Source organism: Ranitomeya imitator, chromosome 3 (genome assembly GCF_032444005.1).
Source record: "Ranitomeya imitator isolate aRanImi1 chromosome 3, aRanImi1.pri, whole genome shotgun sequence".
In the NCBI taxonomy this organism is placed as follows: domain Eukaryota; kingdom Metazoa; phylum Chordata; class Amphibia; order Anura; family Dendrobatidae; genus Ranitomeya; species Ranitomeya imitator.
Genome location: NC_091284.1, coordinates 463,948,120 through 463,965,570, shown reverse-complemented (window position 1 = coordinate 463,965,570; position 17,451 = coordinate 463,948,120). Strand labels below are relative to the sequence as shown.

The 17,451-nt window shown below is 41.8% G+C and overlaps 1 protein-coding gene across 1 annotated transcript in view; it reads left to right on the top strand.

The window, feature by feature from the left end:
- The window catches only part of LOC138671660 (uncharacterized), a 967,572-nt gene that overhangs the window by 105,085 nt on the left and 845,036 nt on the right, over positions 1 to 17,451 (top strand). The window contains exons 15-19 of the mRNA XM_069759831.1: positions 7,051 to 7,176; positions 10,367 to 10,531; positions 11,509 to 11,744; positions 13,980 to 14,193; positions 15,502 to 15,672. Of these exons, the coding sequence (XP_069615932.1) occupies positions 7,051 to 7,176; positions 10,367 to 10,531; positions 11,509 to 11,744; positions 13,980 to 14,193; positions 15,502 to 15,672 (912 nt within the window). The remainder of the gene's footprint in view (positions 1 to 7,050; positions 7,177 to 10,366; positions 10,532 to 11,508; positions 11,745 to 13,979; positions 14,194 to 15,501; positions 15,673 to 17,451) is intronic.

Genomic DNA, 17,451 nt, shown 5'->3' with positions numbered 1-17,451 from the left:
CGATTTTCTATTGGAGCAGTTGTAAAACCGCTGCGGAATCCGCAGAAAGAAGTGACATGCTGCGGAATGTAAACCGCTGCGTTTCCGTGCAGTTTTTCCGCAGCATGTGTACAGCGATTTTTGGTTCCCATAGGTTCACATTGAACTGTAAACTCATGGGAAACTGCTGCGGATCCGCAGCATTTTCTGCAGCATGTGCACATACCTTTAGAATTAGGCTATGTGCACACGGTGCGGATTGGCCGCTGCGGATCCGCAGCAGTGTTCCATCAGGTTTACAGTACCATGTAAACATATGGAAAACCAAATCCGCTGTGCCCATGGTGCAGAAAATACCGCGCGGGAACGCTGCGTTGTATTTTCCGCAGCATGCCAATTCTTTGTGCGGATTCCGCAGCGTTTTACACCTGTTCCTCAATAGGAATCCACAGGTGAAATCCGCACAAAAAACACTGGAAATCCACAGTAAATCCACAGGTAAAACGCAGTGCCTTTTACCCGCGGATTTTTCAAAAATGATGCTGAAAAATCTCATACGAATCCGCAACGTTGGCACATAGCCTTAGAGTTGGGTTGGAATTAGGGTTGTGGTTAGGGTTAGGGGTGTGTTGGGGCTAGGGTTGTGGTTAGGGGTGTGTTGGGGTTAGGGTTGTGATTAGGGTTACGGCTACAGTTGGGATAAGGGTTAGGGGTGTGTTGGAGGTAGAATTGAGGGGTTTCCACTGTTTAGGCACTTCAGGGGGTCTCCAAACGCAACATGGCGCCACCATTGATTCCAGCCAATCTTGTATTCAAAAATTCAAATGGTGCTCCCTCACTTCCGAACCCCGACGTGTGCCCAAACAGTGGTTTACCCCCACATATGGGGTACCAGCATACTCAGGACAAACTGCGCAACAATTACTGGGGTCCAATTTCTCCTGTTACCCTTGAGAAAATAAAAAATTGCTTGCTAAAACATCATTTTTGAGGAAAGAAAAATGATTTTTTATTTTCACGGCTCTGCGTTGTAAACGTCTGTGAAGCACTTGGGGGTTCAAAGTGCTCACCACATATCTAGATAAGTTCCTTGGGGGGTCTAGTTTCCAAAATGGGGTCACTTGTGGGGGGTTTCTACTGTTTAGGCACACCAGGGGCTCTGCAAACGCAACGTGACGCCCGCAGACCATTCCATCAAAGTCTGCATTTCAAAAGTCACTACTTCCCTTCTGAGCCCCCACGTGTGCCCAAACAGTGGTTTACCCCCACACATGGGGCATCAGCGTACTCAGGAGAAACTGGACAACAACTTTTGTGGTCCAATTTCTCCTGTAACCCTTGGGAAAATAAAAAATTCTGGGCTAAAAAATTATTTTTGAGGAAAGAAAACGTATTTATTATTTTCACTGCTCTGTGTTATGAACTTCTGTGAAGCACTTGGGGGTTCAAAGTGCTCACCTCACATCTAGATAAGTTCCTTTCGGGGTCTAGTTTCCAAAATGGGGTCACTTGTGGGGGGTTTCTACTGTTTAGCCACATCAGGGGCTCTGCAAACGCAACGTGACGCCCACAGAGCATTCCATCAAAGTCTGCATTTCAAAACGTCACTACTTCACTTCCGAGCCCCAGCATGTGCCTAAACAGTGGTTTACCCCCACATATGGGGTATCAGCGTACTCAGGAGAAACTGGACAACAACTTTTGGGGTCAAATTTCTCCTGTTACCCTTGGGAAAATAAAAAATTGCGGGCTAAAATTCATTTTTGAGAAAATAATTTTTTTTTTTTATTTTCATGGCTCTGCGTTATAAACTTCTGTGAAGCACTTGAGGGTTCAAAGTGCTCACTACACATCTAGATTAGTTCCTTTGGGGGTCTAGTTTCCAAAATGGGGTAATTTGTGGGGGATCTCCAATGTTTAGGCACACAGGGGCTCTCCAAACGCGACATGGTGTCCGCTAATGATTGGAGATAATTTTCCATTTAAAAAGCCAAATGGCGTGCCTTCCCTTCTGAGCCCTGCCGTGCGCCCAAACAGTGGTTTACCCCCACATATGGGGTATCTGCATACTCAGGACAAACTGGACAACAACATTTGTGGTCCAATTTCTCCTATTACCATTGGCAAAATAGGAAATTCCAGGCTAAAAAATCATTTTTGAGAAAAGAAAAATTATTTTTTATTTTCATGGCTCTGCATTATAAACTTCTGTGAAGCACCTGGGGGTTTAAAGTGCTCAGTATGCATCTAGATAAGTTCCTTGGGGGGTCTAGTTTCCAAAATGGGGTCACTTGTGGGGAGCTCCATTGCATAGGCACACAGGGGCTCTCCAAATGCGACATGGTGTCCGCTAACAATTGGAGCTAATTTTCCATTCAAAAAGTTAAAAGGCGCGCCTTCCCTTCCGAGCCCTGCCGTGTGCCCAAACAGTGGTTTACCCCCACATATGAGGTATCGGCGTACTCGGGAGAAATTGCTCAACAAATTTTAGGATCCATTTTATCCTATTGCCCATGTGAAAATGAAAAAATTGAGGCGAAAATAAATTTTTTGTGAAAAAAAAGTACTTTTTCATTTTTACGGATCAATTTGTGAAGCACCTGAGGGTTTAAAGTGCTCACTAGGCATCTAGATAAGTTCCTTGGGGGGTCCAGTTTCCAAAATGGGGTCACTTGTGGGGGAGCTCCAATGTTTAAGCACACAGGGTCTCTCCAAACGCGACATGGTGTCCGCTAACGATGGAGATAATTTTTCATTCAAAAAGTCAAATGGCGCTCCTTCCCTTCCGAGCCTTACCATGTGCCCAAACAGTGGTTTACCCCCACATGTGAAGTATCGGTGTACTCAGGAGAAATTGCCAAACAAATTTTAGGATCCATTTTATCCTGTTGTCCATGTGAAAATGAAAAAATTGAGGCTAAAAGAATTTTTTTGTGAAAAAAAAGTACTTTTTCATTTTTATGGATCAATTTGTGAAGCACCTGGGGGTTTAAAGGGCTCACTATGCATCTAGATAAGTTCCTTGGGGCGTCTAGTTTCCAAAATGGGGTCACTTGTGGGGGAGCTCCAATTTTTAGGCACACGGGGGCTCTCCAAATGTGACATGGTGTCCGCTAAAGAGTGCAGCCAATTTTTCATTCAAAAAGTCAAATGGCGCTCCTTCCCTTCCAAGCCCTGCCGTGCGCCCAAACAGTGGTTTACCCCCACATATGAGGTATCAGCGTACTCAGGACAAATTGGACAACAACGTACGTGGTTCAGTTTCTCCTTTTACCATTGGGAAAATAAAAAAATTGTTGCTGAAAAATCATTTTTGTGACTAAAAAGTTAAATGTTAATTTTTTCCTTCCATGTTGCTTCTGCTGCTGTGAAGCACCTGAAGGGTTAATAAACTTCTTGAATGTGGTTTTGTGCACCTTGAGGGGTGCAGTTTTTAGAATGGTGTCACTTTTGGGTATTTTCAGCCATATAGACCCCTCAAACTGACTTCAAATGTGAGGTGGTCCCTAAAAAAAATGGTTTTGTAAATTTCGTTGTAAAAATGAGAAATCGCTGGTCAAATTTTAACCCTTATAACTTCCTAGCAAAAAAAAATTTTGTTTCCAAAATTGTGCTGATGTAAAGTAGACGTGTGGGAAATGTTATTTATTAACTATTTTGTGTCACATAACTCTCTGGTTTAACAGAATAAAAATTCAAAATGTGAAAATTGCGAAACGAAATTTTCAAAATTTTCGCCAAATTTCCGTTTTTATCACAAATAAACACAGAATTTATTGACCTAAATTTACCACTAACATGAAGCCCAATATGTCACGAAAAAACAATCTCAGAACCGCTAGGATCCATTGAAGCGTTCCTGAGTTATTACCTCATGAAGGGACACTGGTCAGAATTGCAAAAAACGGCAAGGTCTTTAAGGTCAAAATAGGCTGGGTCATGAAGGGGTTAATACGGACGTCCCAGGGCCACGGACTGGGTCAGCCACCATGACATCCCTCTGAGAACTGCAGAACCCGGTACCGAGTACTCCCACGGCCCCATGGGGCGATCCAGAGGTATCATGATAACCCAGTTTTATTTAAGTGATACATGAGTTTGGCTCCTGAAATCATACATTGGCTATTCCTTGGTAAACATCAAGCAGTAATATATTTGCAACTATTGACATGAATTTTATGTAGTATATGTGTTATGTGTTACAGAGATACCATGACTAATGAGTGCATCTACTTAAAGGGAACCTGTCAACACAGAGGCATAGCTGGGGTTTTGGTTCGGGGGGCAAAACTTCTGAGTAGGCCCCTAACCAGGTAACCTTGATTACAACTCGGTGACGCACCCTAATAGTGGATGTAGGAGAACCTCGGTAGATGACCGCGCTATTACTGAAGATAATCTTTATATAAAGACCAACATTGATATTACCACCATATGGTCAGTGGTAGATACCAGCCCTACAGAACATATAAGAGATCACAGTACAGTTACAGATAATAACTTACCCCTGATGTTCTTTGTGATGGAATCGTTCACTTTTCATGTCATGTCGGTCTGAGCCAGATGGAAAAGACAACTTCTTCCAGTCAGAACTCGGCTGCAGAGATTACAAGAAAGACATATTTCACTTCTCACATTCCAGCCCCATCACCATCTATTCCCAACCTGCACAAACTCCTCATCCTGCTGATACCCCAATACTGAGCTGCTGCTGCCATATGTGTCCCTATTACTGCCCCTGCTGTGTGGTTCTCTCTGCCCTCTAAATTCTAAAGCAACTCTCTAGAATACAGTAATGCCGGGTGCAAGTGCCCCAGAAAACAGTGCCCACATTTTGCACCCTAGAAAGTAATATTGCCCTGTGTGCCCCTTTGACTGTCACAGTAACCTGAGTTCCCCTATTACAATAAGTGTCCACTTTACATTTAATAATGTCCTGAGTCTCCCCCTGTACAGCTCCCCTATACACATTAAAATGCTCTCTTATACACAGTATAATGCCCCCTCACTGTTTATATTCTGACCCCTTAATTTTCCCCACAGTGTTTGATGGCCATCTCACTGTAATCTCCACACTGTATGATGCCCCCTAGATAGCCTCCATATAGTATAATGCACCAGATAGTCCTCAGTGTAGTATAATGAACCAGATAGTCCTCAATTATAGTATAATGCACTCCCCATAGGCAGACTCTATATAGTATAATGCACGCCCATAGGCAGACTGTACAGTATAATGCACTCCCCCATTGGCAGACTCTATAGTATAATGCAGCCCCCCATACGCAGACTCTATAGTATAATTCAGCCCGCCATAGGACACTGTAATGTAGAGCCCCCATAGGCAGACTGTAATATAAGGCAGTCCCCTATAGGCAGACTGTAATATAAGGCAGCCCCATAGGCAGACTGTAATATAATGCACCTCCATAAAAAAACAACCAATATTTACCTCTCTTCCTCCTGGTTCCTGTGCTGCTCCGAGCTCCCGCTCATTTTCTGACAGCGGGCGCCAAGTAGTGACGTCATCACGCCCGCTGTCACTGTCTGCGCCAGATGCTGAAAGGGGGATGATAGGAGAGGGAGCATAACTCTCCTTCTTGTATGAATGCGGTCAGCTGTATCAGCATGCAGCTGATACAGTTGAACCTGTGATGATGGTCGGGGGCCCACTGCTGGCACCAGCCTCCCCGCCTGCTCAGGGGCCCCATAGTGGCTGAGTGGCAGAGCAGGGAGATCGATTCTCCCTGCTCTGCCATGGAATGTAACTGTATGGGTGTGCTGTGCACACCGATACAGTTACAGTAGCGTAGCTCCGGATGGGCCCCCTCTGCCCCCCGGTAGTTACACTACTGTGTCAGCAGGATTGTGCACAGTAACCTATAGTCACAGGTCAGCGCCATTATACTGATTAAAATGATACCTTGGATGATGAAATCTGTCTTGTGGTTGTTGTTTAACTCAAAGCTGAAAATAAAGATTAATGAGATTCTCGTGCTCTGTGGCGGCCTGTGTGTATGGGGGGAGTCTTTATGTGGTGCTCTGATTAGGTATTAACAGTATGACTTCAGACAGGTCAGTGATCCCTCAGTGACCTGCCTCCTAGATTGCATAATCAATATTCTATATATTGCTTGAAATATATAAATCCTTTTCTGCAGGCAAGTGCCTGTGGTGGTGCTTGCACTGCAGCATGATCGCATATATAATGTGTATGTAATCCTTTTCTTTCATGTTATTCTTAAATTCCTAAAAAAAAAAAAACAGTTTCAAAATGGCACCAGCCGCGCCTGTGCAGTAGCAGCTATTGGCTATCCGATAGCTGCTACTGCGCAGGCGCCGGAAGCACCATCTTGGCGAGGAGCAATTTTTTTTTCTCTAGCAAGATGGCGCCACCGGCGACTGCATAGTAGTTTTTTTTAATGAATTTTTTATGTATTCTTACAGCAGGAGTCGTAGTCCCCTAAGCTGGCATCCTGTAGAATTACAAATCCGTGTCCCTCATGATGGAGCCATGATGTCTTGGCTGCTGTCCTATAGAGAGACTCTGGCTCTTTGAATGTTTGGATGTCTGGATGTCTTGGCTGAATCTGTCTGTCTCATGTTACTGAACCATATAATCTATTTTTATAGTTAAAAACTGTTCTTCATCCAGCATTTACAGCTAAAGGGGAAGAATGGAGATAATACCAACTCGCATTGTTTGATTATGTACTCTATTTGCTGGCCTGGACAATGTGTAATCAACATATCAGCAAACATTATTGTTCCATGACCCTGTATCACTAGTCATCCAGGATACAAGCACAATATGTTAGAACAAATTGTCAACTTACAAGTCAATATTACAGTCTTACACAAACAAAAGTCTGTTTTCATATAGATAACAGTCTATTCTTCCTGGCTTGTAGAAGATAGATGTCTGGCTACTTAAAATAAAATGATGTGTCATCACAATATATTACAATGTTTCTTTCTTTCGTGTCTACTATTGATTTATGAAAAAATATTAAAATGACAGGTTTTCTTTACTATGTGCACTAATTATTTATTTTTTCTTTTGTGTTTCAGAAACCCTCTGCTTCAAACCATGATCCCGAAGAGTATTTGTGCCCAATAGAGATCAATATTAACCCTGATCTGCTGGTTCATCTACGTGAAGCAGAGTACTTTTTCAAACCTCCTTTCACATTGAAGGTAGTGAATTACGTTGATCTCATTGAGGCAATCATCACTCTACATATCATTGTATCCAGACAGCAGGAATTAGGTTGAAAATAACTGGCAATTTTGACTAAATTTGTCAAATGTGGTATGATCAGTCAACAATGAACAATCCTTTGTTCCTGCTAGAAAATCAGTAGCTTTTTCTAGTCTTGCTCAAGTGCACGTTTATCGGAATTTCGAAAGATAGTAATTTAGCTGAAACTTTGAAAATAGGAAACGTATTATTTACTCCTCTGCTCATATTGATTGTCCTGCTTTACACAACTTATCTTTTTCACCTTACTATTTTTTTTTTTTTTTTCATTACAAAATATCAAATATACTACGGTACTTGCAAGCATTGTAAACTATGTAGGCATTTCAGACATTAGATAACAGATCACTAAATTAGATTTTAAACATTAGAGAAAAGTAGACAAGTAATTCTTGTCATTCAGTCCGCAAGGTCCAAATGCTCTTAGTAGTCATCTCCACTTTGCAGGTTAGTTGGGTGGTATACCTATTTAATCTATCTCTAGGTGCTTACACATGTTAGGCCGGTTTTACACTTGGGTTCCCCTGATGTGCGGTGGGCTGCGGACTTCCTCCGTGAAGCCCCGCTCTCGGCCGCATCTCCCCGCATGCGACCTGCGTACCTATATTTAACATTAGGTACGCAGGTCGTGCGGCTGTATGCGGATGGTGCCGCATGCGTCGTTTTGACGCATGCGGCACCATCTGCATACAGCTGCACGACCTGCGTACCTAATGTTAAATATAGGTACGCAGGTCGCATGTAGGCGGAGATAACAACGGAGGTGCGGCCGAGTGCGGGGCTTCACGGAGGAAGTCCGCAGCCCGCCGCACATCAGGGGAACGCAAGTGTGAAACCGGCCTTATAGAGCATTATTATTATGCTTCTCTTTCACAGTGGACCTGTCACTTGCTTAAAAAAATTACTTAAATTATTTTTAAAAATCCCTGATTCTGACACTTTTATTCCCGATTTGCACTGCATCACTCCATTGCAAAGATATACACATTTTTTTCTTCTATACTACACTATATGAAATCTTTGATGGAAGACCACTATGTTGTTTCTTGAGAGTATTTTCAAGGGTTATGTGCTTTCACACCTCTTTCCTAGATGCTGCCAATGACAGCTTGGCATAGTCTCAGACTGGTAGATTAGCTGCCAAGCTATGATAGGAGGCAACTGGGAGGGAAGATTGAAAGCACATGCTTCCAGAGAAGACTTTGAACAGATGCCCAGTTGGACTGCAAGCAGAGATTTCACATACTGTGCTCCAAAAGCAACAAATGTGAATATTTCTGCAATGGAGTGTCGCAGTGCAAATGCAAAACAGAAAAGAGCGGAAGAATCAGGGAAGCCCCCAAATGGATTATTTTCTCTGTAGTTATGAATTAATAGATTAAATAGTGCCCACATCTATGACTCCCCATGGAATTTGAAATTTGATAAAACCCTTTAACCAGTTCATTGGTCAAATTTCATCTTTTGAGAGGGACAAGAGGTGAAAGTTTTACTTACTCATCCATATACTCATCCAACTGTGAATGTAGAATAAATGATCAGTCCAGGCAGAAAATGAAGGAGACTTCTCTAAAATACATATCAAAAATCTTCACTAGTATTATTGATTAAACAAAATTACTGGTTACTGTCTGAATTAAATTTTATATTACTATAGAAAAATCAGGCAAGCTAAGTAATTGGTTGCAGCGTGATGCGTGCTGTAGTTGAGTTGGCGCTGGACCCAGGAGTAGTGAGTACCATGTGGTTTTATTATTTTACACAGAGCTGACCTACAGGGAAAAAGCATGAAAATGGAAAAACCCTTTAATTTAAATTACACTTTTAAAGGGAATATGCCAGTAGGTTTTTGCTATGTAATCTGAAGACAGTATGAGGTAGGGGTTAAAACACAGATTTCAGCGATGCCTCTCGAGGTTTTATTAGGCTGCAATGATTCTTTTAGCATCAGGAGTTTACCATTGCTGTGACCCATCAGCTGGTACCCCCCGTTTTGGCAATGTCCCCTCCTGTGACAAGCACCTCGTTTTTTTGCAAGCTAAGTGATACATCGTTGGATTCAGTTTCTCTTTGCCTACATCAGGCTGCTCTCAGGTGAGATAACAAAAACCTGCTGACAGATTCTCTTTAAATTAGAAGTTTAGTTAAAAGTAATTATTTATTTTGATATTCGTCTAAAATAAATCAAAATAAATAGTAAAATAATATGAATTGAATATATTAAACTATTTATAACATACAGTTCCTGTGCTGACGTGCATCTCCATTATAGATGACACACATGCCATTTGTAAGGTCTGAACTTGCAGTTGTATGTTACTCTTTTCTGGGTGAACTGCTGATTTATAACACATTAGCACATGTGTAGGTACCAGTCTGCACATGCGGTCAATGCCAGCTATGTTACACAGCATCTGTCTCTAACAGTAGCAGCCGGAGCTGAGCTCTGATTGCTGCTATTACCCATTTAGATGATGCTGCCAATTTCTAACAGTGGCATTAACATAGAGCGGTTGCTGCCTTCTATCGACCCCGTACAATAAGATTGCGGTTTACTGAGGGATATCATGGCAGTTGGATGTCTGCTGAAGATCCCCATCACTGTCTTCTTGGTACTTCTTAGGCTGTTACTTTGGAGACTGATTTTTCTTCTACCCTGCTATATACTAAGGTACTGCAGTGTATATAGGACAAATGATTGGTTGAAGTCTCTTAAGGGGACTTTGAAGAACCTAGAATATAAGACACAATTTCAGTTGTTTCATACTTTTTTGTTACGTCTATAATTCCACATGTGTTAATTCATAGTTTTGATGCCTTCAGTGTGAATGTACAATTTTCATAGTCATGAAAATAAAGAAAAATCTTTAAATGGGAAGGTGTGTCTAAACTTTTGGCCTGTACAGTATATCGACAGAAAAATAGAAAACCGTTATGGTTCTTGGAAGAAGAGGAGAAAAAACGAAAGAACAAAAAGAAAAATAGCCCGGTCATTAAGGGGTTATTCTGCAGACAGTAGAAGGGGGTAACACTAATAAGGGAACAACAGTTTAAATAAATCAAATAACAGTTAACATATTATTTTGCACTAAGTAACATTAGTTATTTATTTTTTTCACTTTTTAGTTCCCAGAATCAATTGGATGTCTTATAGACCATATGAATAAGAACAGGTTTAAAGTGCTTTGTACCCGTTTGGAAATGGTAGCATCCAAATACAATGATGTTGTAAAAACAATCTCTTCCCACCAGAGGGCGCTGTTTGAGAAGAAGTTACTGAAGATCTCTGAGGTATTGTGTGTATGCGATTGTATGAATTCAAAGTAGGAAACGGAAGGAGGGTCAGCTCACCACATTGGTGCAGCATTGATCCTGTTGAAAACACGCATGGAGAAGCTGGGGATCTATCTCTATGCGAAGAGTCAAAGAAGAAATCCAGCTTCGTAGCAGGTATGTAGAATAAAATCCAGAGTTTATTGTAGAGAAAATATCCAACCAGTGTGAAAAGAGACATAAGAGCCTTAATCATGGTTCATGATTAAGCAATGTCCAAAGAGAAAAAAGATGGCACTCACCCTCCGGGTAAGCACAGGACCCGTTGAAGTGCAACTAGCACGAAACGGCCATTGTCCTAAGAAGTTTTCCCACATTCTCCCTCTGAAACTGTTTTACAAGATTGAATAAAGGATTCTTTTACCCGGAGGGTGAGTGCCACCTTTTTTTTCTTCTGTACATTGCATATCCATTTGTTTTTGGTGTGGTCCTGTACTCCGTAAGTTGGCCGGTGTTTGCATACAGGCTGATGAGGCACAATTTAGCTGCACACAGCAAAAGATCTGATGCCGGTAACCAGTCTAGCTAGGCGGTTCGCACACAAATGGTTAATGATTAAGGCCCTTAGGGTCTGAAACGCGTTGGTCTCTATTCACACTGGTTGGAGCCGCCTGTCACTATGATTTTATATTGATATTTTCTACAATAAACTCTGGATTCTACATACCTGTTACTACGCTGGATTTCTTCTTTGACTCTAATTAAGCGATTTTATGAGCCACAACAAGTATTTAATGTGTTTTAACTAATTAGGAAGTTGTTGGATTGACTTTCCTGCAGGCTAAAAGGGTATTTCTTGTCTTTAGTATGTACTGCACTCTAGGTAAGTAATCATTACTTTATGTTCTGAAAATGATGACCTTTTAACACATTAATTTCCCTTTTACTGCTCTGTAAGTGAATCAATTTCACAGTCATTGCTTTTTTCCCTGCAGATTTTGAAAGATGGAATGAACGTGTTCACTTGGAGCATGGATGAGAGCATGGATTATACTGAACTTGCTACTTCCTACATTTGCACAGACCTCTATAACAACTTCAGCATTGTTACAAATAATTACAAGGCCATTAGTGAGATCACAGCGGCATGGTGCACAGCACATCTTGATATTTTTACAAGCCGGGAAACCCAAAGGAGCTATTCAATCAGTGAACTAATATCAGAGCAAAAGTATGTTACCTTTATAGACCAAATATCTATATATGTTATATGCTAGCTCTGTAAGGAATGACTATAGTTCTCGCAAAATCACAAGCCTGTCTGTGTCTACAAGGGCAGGCCAACACAGACGAGGGCCCTTGTGCAAGAATGAGTCACCCACTAAAGCAATGGGGATACTCGGTACAGGGTCTGGTCACACTTAAAGGGGATGTCACGGTGGCCTCGACCCGGTCCGTGACCCTGGGCACTCAATTAAAAGGAAAAAATCTTTTAAGAGGCTTTGTAATAAAGATTGTATTCTTGACGCCACCTGTGGTTCTCGGTCAGAGGGGACCGACTCTGCTTAAAGGGGTCCTTTAGGTTGATGTTACCGCAGCATAGATGGTGACGCTTCCCACAGGTGAAGCGGGGTCCCCAGGGCTCCCAGTGGAGTGGGCAAGGATGGTGGGTTGCCGGTAAATAAATGGAGGACACAGGGTTGCAGTCTATACCTGGTTTACTGATGGTAGCAGGTCACAGTCCAGGGTACCGGCAACAGGTGCAGATGGAGTCCAGGCAGCCTGAAGACAAGTGGAATCCCTTTGATAGGTCAGGTTGGGAGCCTTCCACTTTGCGCTGACTATTAGTCCCTTGCTGCCTGTAGTGTCCTAACAAGGTCCTCGTTCTCTCCTGTCCTGGGTCAGTACCTATATGGCGGGCAGCTTGTGCCATTTCTCTGGGGTCTCTGTATACGGTGACTCCGGGCTCTGGAATGCTGCTGTACCTCAGATTTAATGGGGCAGGTTACTTTCAGCTCTCTGCCCTCCGGTTCTGCTGTGGGACTTGCAGTTACCCACAACCTCCCGGTGCCCAGCCTCTGCGCTTCAGCTCTGAGGAGCTCAATAACAGCTCAATAACTAATCATTCCTCTGCTCTTTCCCTGTTTCTTGTCTGCACTAGACTGTCTAACTCCTCCTCCAGACCAGGATGAAAATCAGGGAAATTCCCCTAAAACCAGGTTTTGAGCTCCCCCTTCTGGCCTAGAGTTAGAATGTGTTGAATGTGAGATTACTTGCCAAAGGGATCCCTCCTGTCTCCAGGCATGGCATTACCCTCCCCGAGAGGAAGGCAGCACCACTGTGGTACCCGAACTCCTGGGGTGCCACAAGAACAGTATATGGGCCCCTTTTTGTGCCTAACAAAAGCTGCTTGCTGCTTTGCAGTGGAAGAGGGCCACCTTATCGCTTGGATTCCTGTACTGTGAACCTCTTAATTAGCAGCTCCTGTTGTGACTGCTTACAGCTAGGCCACTTGCTTCATTTCACTGAGGCACATGTGCCCTGTCTACATTGTTCCACCATAGTCTGTTATGTCTAGTAGTACAAAGAATATTGACACTCACATTGAACCATGTTCCAATAGCACAAGAAGTATATTAACCCTTCTGAAAGACACATAGTCCCCGATTCATCAAAATGTTTATGCCTGAATCCTGGTGTAAACACTTTAAAAAGTTCTACAATTTTTGCACATTTTTTTTGCACAATTATCAACTTTTGGGATTCTCACAATACTGTTGTCCAGCTGGGGAGGAGCCAGGATGGAACAGGGCATGACAACTCCTACCCAACAAATTAATCAAAAGTGATGGTATACATTACACCAGAAATTTTACTCTAGTCCCTGACTGGAGTAATATTTTTGGCGAGATTCACTCCACTGGTATGATGTGTCTGCATTTATTAAGTGGAATGCGCCTCTTAATGAATTAGGTGCATCTCATTCCTGCCTGCACCTCATTAAGACTGGCATATCAATCATCAGGCTAAACGAATCGGGGGTCAAACATTCTCTCTAAAGCCGCGTGCCCATAGTTGTATTACCACTCTTCTTTATATGAAGTCATGATACAGCATCCATAGAGGTGCCTGGAGCATTACTCTACCTCTCTATACTTTTGATTTCAGCCGCTTCTGTCAAATTCTGTATATATTCATATACCATATCCCATGGTACTTTCCCCTAGAAGCATCTCCCCCATATGGTTCCCCACGGAGCATTATACACCATCACATGAAGGCTGAGCGGATCTACAGCAAAGAACTAAACGAGTAGAAGAGATCTCGGAAAGTCCCTGGTGCCGGATGTAATTAGGATGAAACAATGCAGACATTGGAAATAATTCTCCATTGTTACTTGATTTTAATAATACATTTGCTATTTTGTTGATAAACAAGCTTTCATTTTTAATTTCTGCGCTTTTAGGAAAATTGAACATGAGCTGGAGGCTTTACTTGTTCCCGATGGAGTAAAAATACACAACCTTGTTCAACAGTGTTTTGAAGCATGTGGGATTAGTGAAGCATCACCGGCATGGCAGGACTTCATTATGCATATCGATGCTATCATTCTACAAGGTCTGAAGAAAGTCACTGTATCCAGCCTGGCTGCCCTGCTAAATACACTGCTGGACTATCATGTAAGAAGAGTCCTCCTTACCCATATTGCTATCTCCTTGCCTTGGTTACTTTTATTTGAAATGTTTACATTTAAACATTCTCCCCTGGAAGCATTCTAGGCCTAAAAGCGTTATTCATTGCAGGGAATTATTGGTTAGTATTTGTAAATCTAAGGATTTTTCTTGTCCACTATTTTTTAAAATCCCTCCTACCACATTACCCTGTTGCCAATTTCATGGCTTATAGCTTTTTGACTACTGGATCGGCTACTGCTACATTGGCTGAAAATGCACAGTGCTTCCTAGTTTTTACTTCTGGAGTGAGTAAGCAGTACAGTGGATCTGGATCACGCAGCACATTGTTAGCTCCTTGTCCCAGCCAGTGTCAATGTTACTGTGCTTCTAACGTTGCAGAGGCAAAGCTGCCTCATGTACTGTAACGGCATCGGGAATGCACTGCTTGGGCCATGGGCGCAACAATGCTGCCGATCCAAACTGATAGTCAAGCAGGAGGACCTACCCCTATTGGAAAAAAAGGAAGTAGACTGGTCAGGGAGCAGAGCGCTCCTGCTGAAGATGAGAATTGTACAATTTTTCAGAATATGCCTTTTTTTATTTTTTAGTTTATTAAAATAGTTATGCGTCTTTTCAGTGATGGAAAGGACAATATTTTGCCTTTTTTTTTTTTTTGCAAAATAACGACTCTTTTTTAGCAATATTGATTTTTACATTTGTAAAAGAAAAAAGTATAACATCTGCAATTAATATTATGAATTATTTATAAATTTATTAGTTAGCGCACTTAATTCTGGGCACTGTAGACATGAAAATTGGGTTTGTTGTTCATTACAATCAATTAATAATCTATAATAAATTATACAAATTTTGACTAAAAATAGCTACATAAGTGACGAACAGACAAGAACAATGAGAAAATGGACCCTTTCGGTGAGGAGGACGTATAGTCTACAGTAATGAGGCAGAAGACAGTGAGAAGAGAAGCTGCTGGTATGGCAGTGTGGTGGCAAGAGGCAGAGGAGTAACCTCAGGGGAATGTGGATTATTAGGACAGCAGAGTTAAAGATGGATTTGAGCAATGGCGGACACAGATAGACAAGGACCGCTGTGCAAAAACCATATAGGGGCACTTTGCAGCTCAAAAGCTCCTCATAATGCACAATTCCAACTGCTTTGGAGGTAGTAGATGCCCCCTTCTCTCACAAAACAAGACACATATCGCATCATGAGGACTAAAAAATATAAAAGTGGGCATGATTTGCTGGATTATCATTAGATGATTGGGTAACTACATGCTTTTTTCTTCCATAGTTTTCACCTGCTCTTAGCATTGACGTTGAATTGATTAATGGTGAAGTTGCCTTTAATCCACCACTTGATAAGAGCACTTCAGATATAAGTGTAATGGAGAACATAGAAGAATGGCTTAAAATGTTTTTCCTTAGAGGCTCACATATAAAGGGGCTTTCTTCTACAGTGAAGGTATGTACAAAAAACTGGAAAACATATTCTAATGGCCACATCTAGCTGTATATGGTAAATTTAGTCATCATGAAATGGTTTTGTTTTAGATAGAAATCTAATCCATCCTTGACATTAAATATTGTCCTACAAAACAGAGATAATCTGATGTTACCTGAAAGAGGTTGCTGAAGATGTTTTAAAACGAGGTAGATATAAGGCTGTTAAAGACAAGGCACACTTAGTGAGGAGGATTCTTTAAGCCATAGTTCTGGATGAGCAGCAAAGACCAGAAGCAATGGTGTAATGAAGTGGATCTTGCCAAACGGCATATGGGTCAGCGAGGACCAAGGCAGCAGGGTATGCAATATGGCAGACAATATGTGGAGCAGCTAGCATCAGTTGAACCAGAACCAGGTGTGCAGATACATGCAGGAATATTAACTGTGTAGGAAACTTATCTTCCAACAGTCATGCAGTTACTCACAGGAATACTGAGATGTATATGCATTTGGTATCTTCCAGCAAGGACGCAGTTAATCACAGGAATGATATCAGTTGTCTGATATATCACCTTCTGGCAAGTGATAGGACAGGGAAGCAAATCTCTGCAGGACAGAGTTGATACAAATTCCAACAGAGTTTGGCCGCGTCTCCCAATAGATTTGCAGCAACAGGCAATAACAGCAGAGCTGGAAGTGTAGCACAAGTCAGCTCAGAGTGATGGTCAGGTGGAGCAGAGCGGGACACACAGTGAGTAGGGCGGCACTTAAAAGGCGTGCGAGTCACTGATGTAACAGTACCCCAATTCCGCCCCCTCCTTTTTTGGCCAGACCAATGGAGAAATCTGTCAAAGATAGTAGGCGCGCAGGCGTTCTCCGCATGCTCCCAAGACCTCTCCTCCGGATAAAAACATCCTTCCAATTTACTAATTGCAATGTCTTTGGGATCCAGACCTGCTTGGAATCCAAGGTATACCCATAATAGAGCAGTCCTGTCTAATGTATATAATCCCTATCTGATGTATTTAAAAACCTGATCATCTGTATAGTACCTGTATGAACAGGGCTCAGAGAGAAAATATCCACGTAGAACATGTGAGGTGGAACAGCTACAATGCAAATGACCCACAGAGGTGGTGAACTCCCCAGTCTTTTAGAAACAAGAGAACAATTATAAAACCAAAAACACATGGGCCATCTGCATAGCGAACAAGTCTGTAGAAACCTGTTCACACCATCAAAGAACTTGAAGACACAAAAGTGCACAGAGAGGTCAAAAAATACTCTGTTGTAAAAAGTTCACAGTAAATAAGCAAGTGCTAGTCAAAAAAATGAAAAATACAGGGTATTTAGTTAATACGTTTTTTTGCAAAAAAAAGTGTGTTAAGCTGCTCCACCAATCGCCAAGGTATACCCATAATAGAGCAGTCCTGTCTAATGTATATAATCCCTATCTGATGTATATAATCCCTATCTGATGTATTTAAAAACCTGATCATCTGTATAGTACCTATAGTACACTGGTTATAATACTAAAAAAAACAGACATTGCCCTCCTACCTGTCTTAGGATCACCTTATAGTGTTTCCGGACATGACAGGCCCTCATGCTTTTCTTATACTTTACATAACATAACGTATATTTTGTTCGTTGTTCTGCTATATTTGAGGCAAAATAAGTGTATTAACTAGGTGCTGATATTGAGAATACTGGCCTTTGTTTTTGAAGCTATTTCTATTATACGTGCTTTGTAGTGTAATAGATGTACGGGTTTTCTATTTCTAGGCTTTGTCTTTAA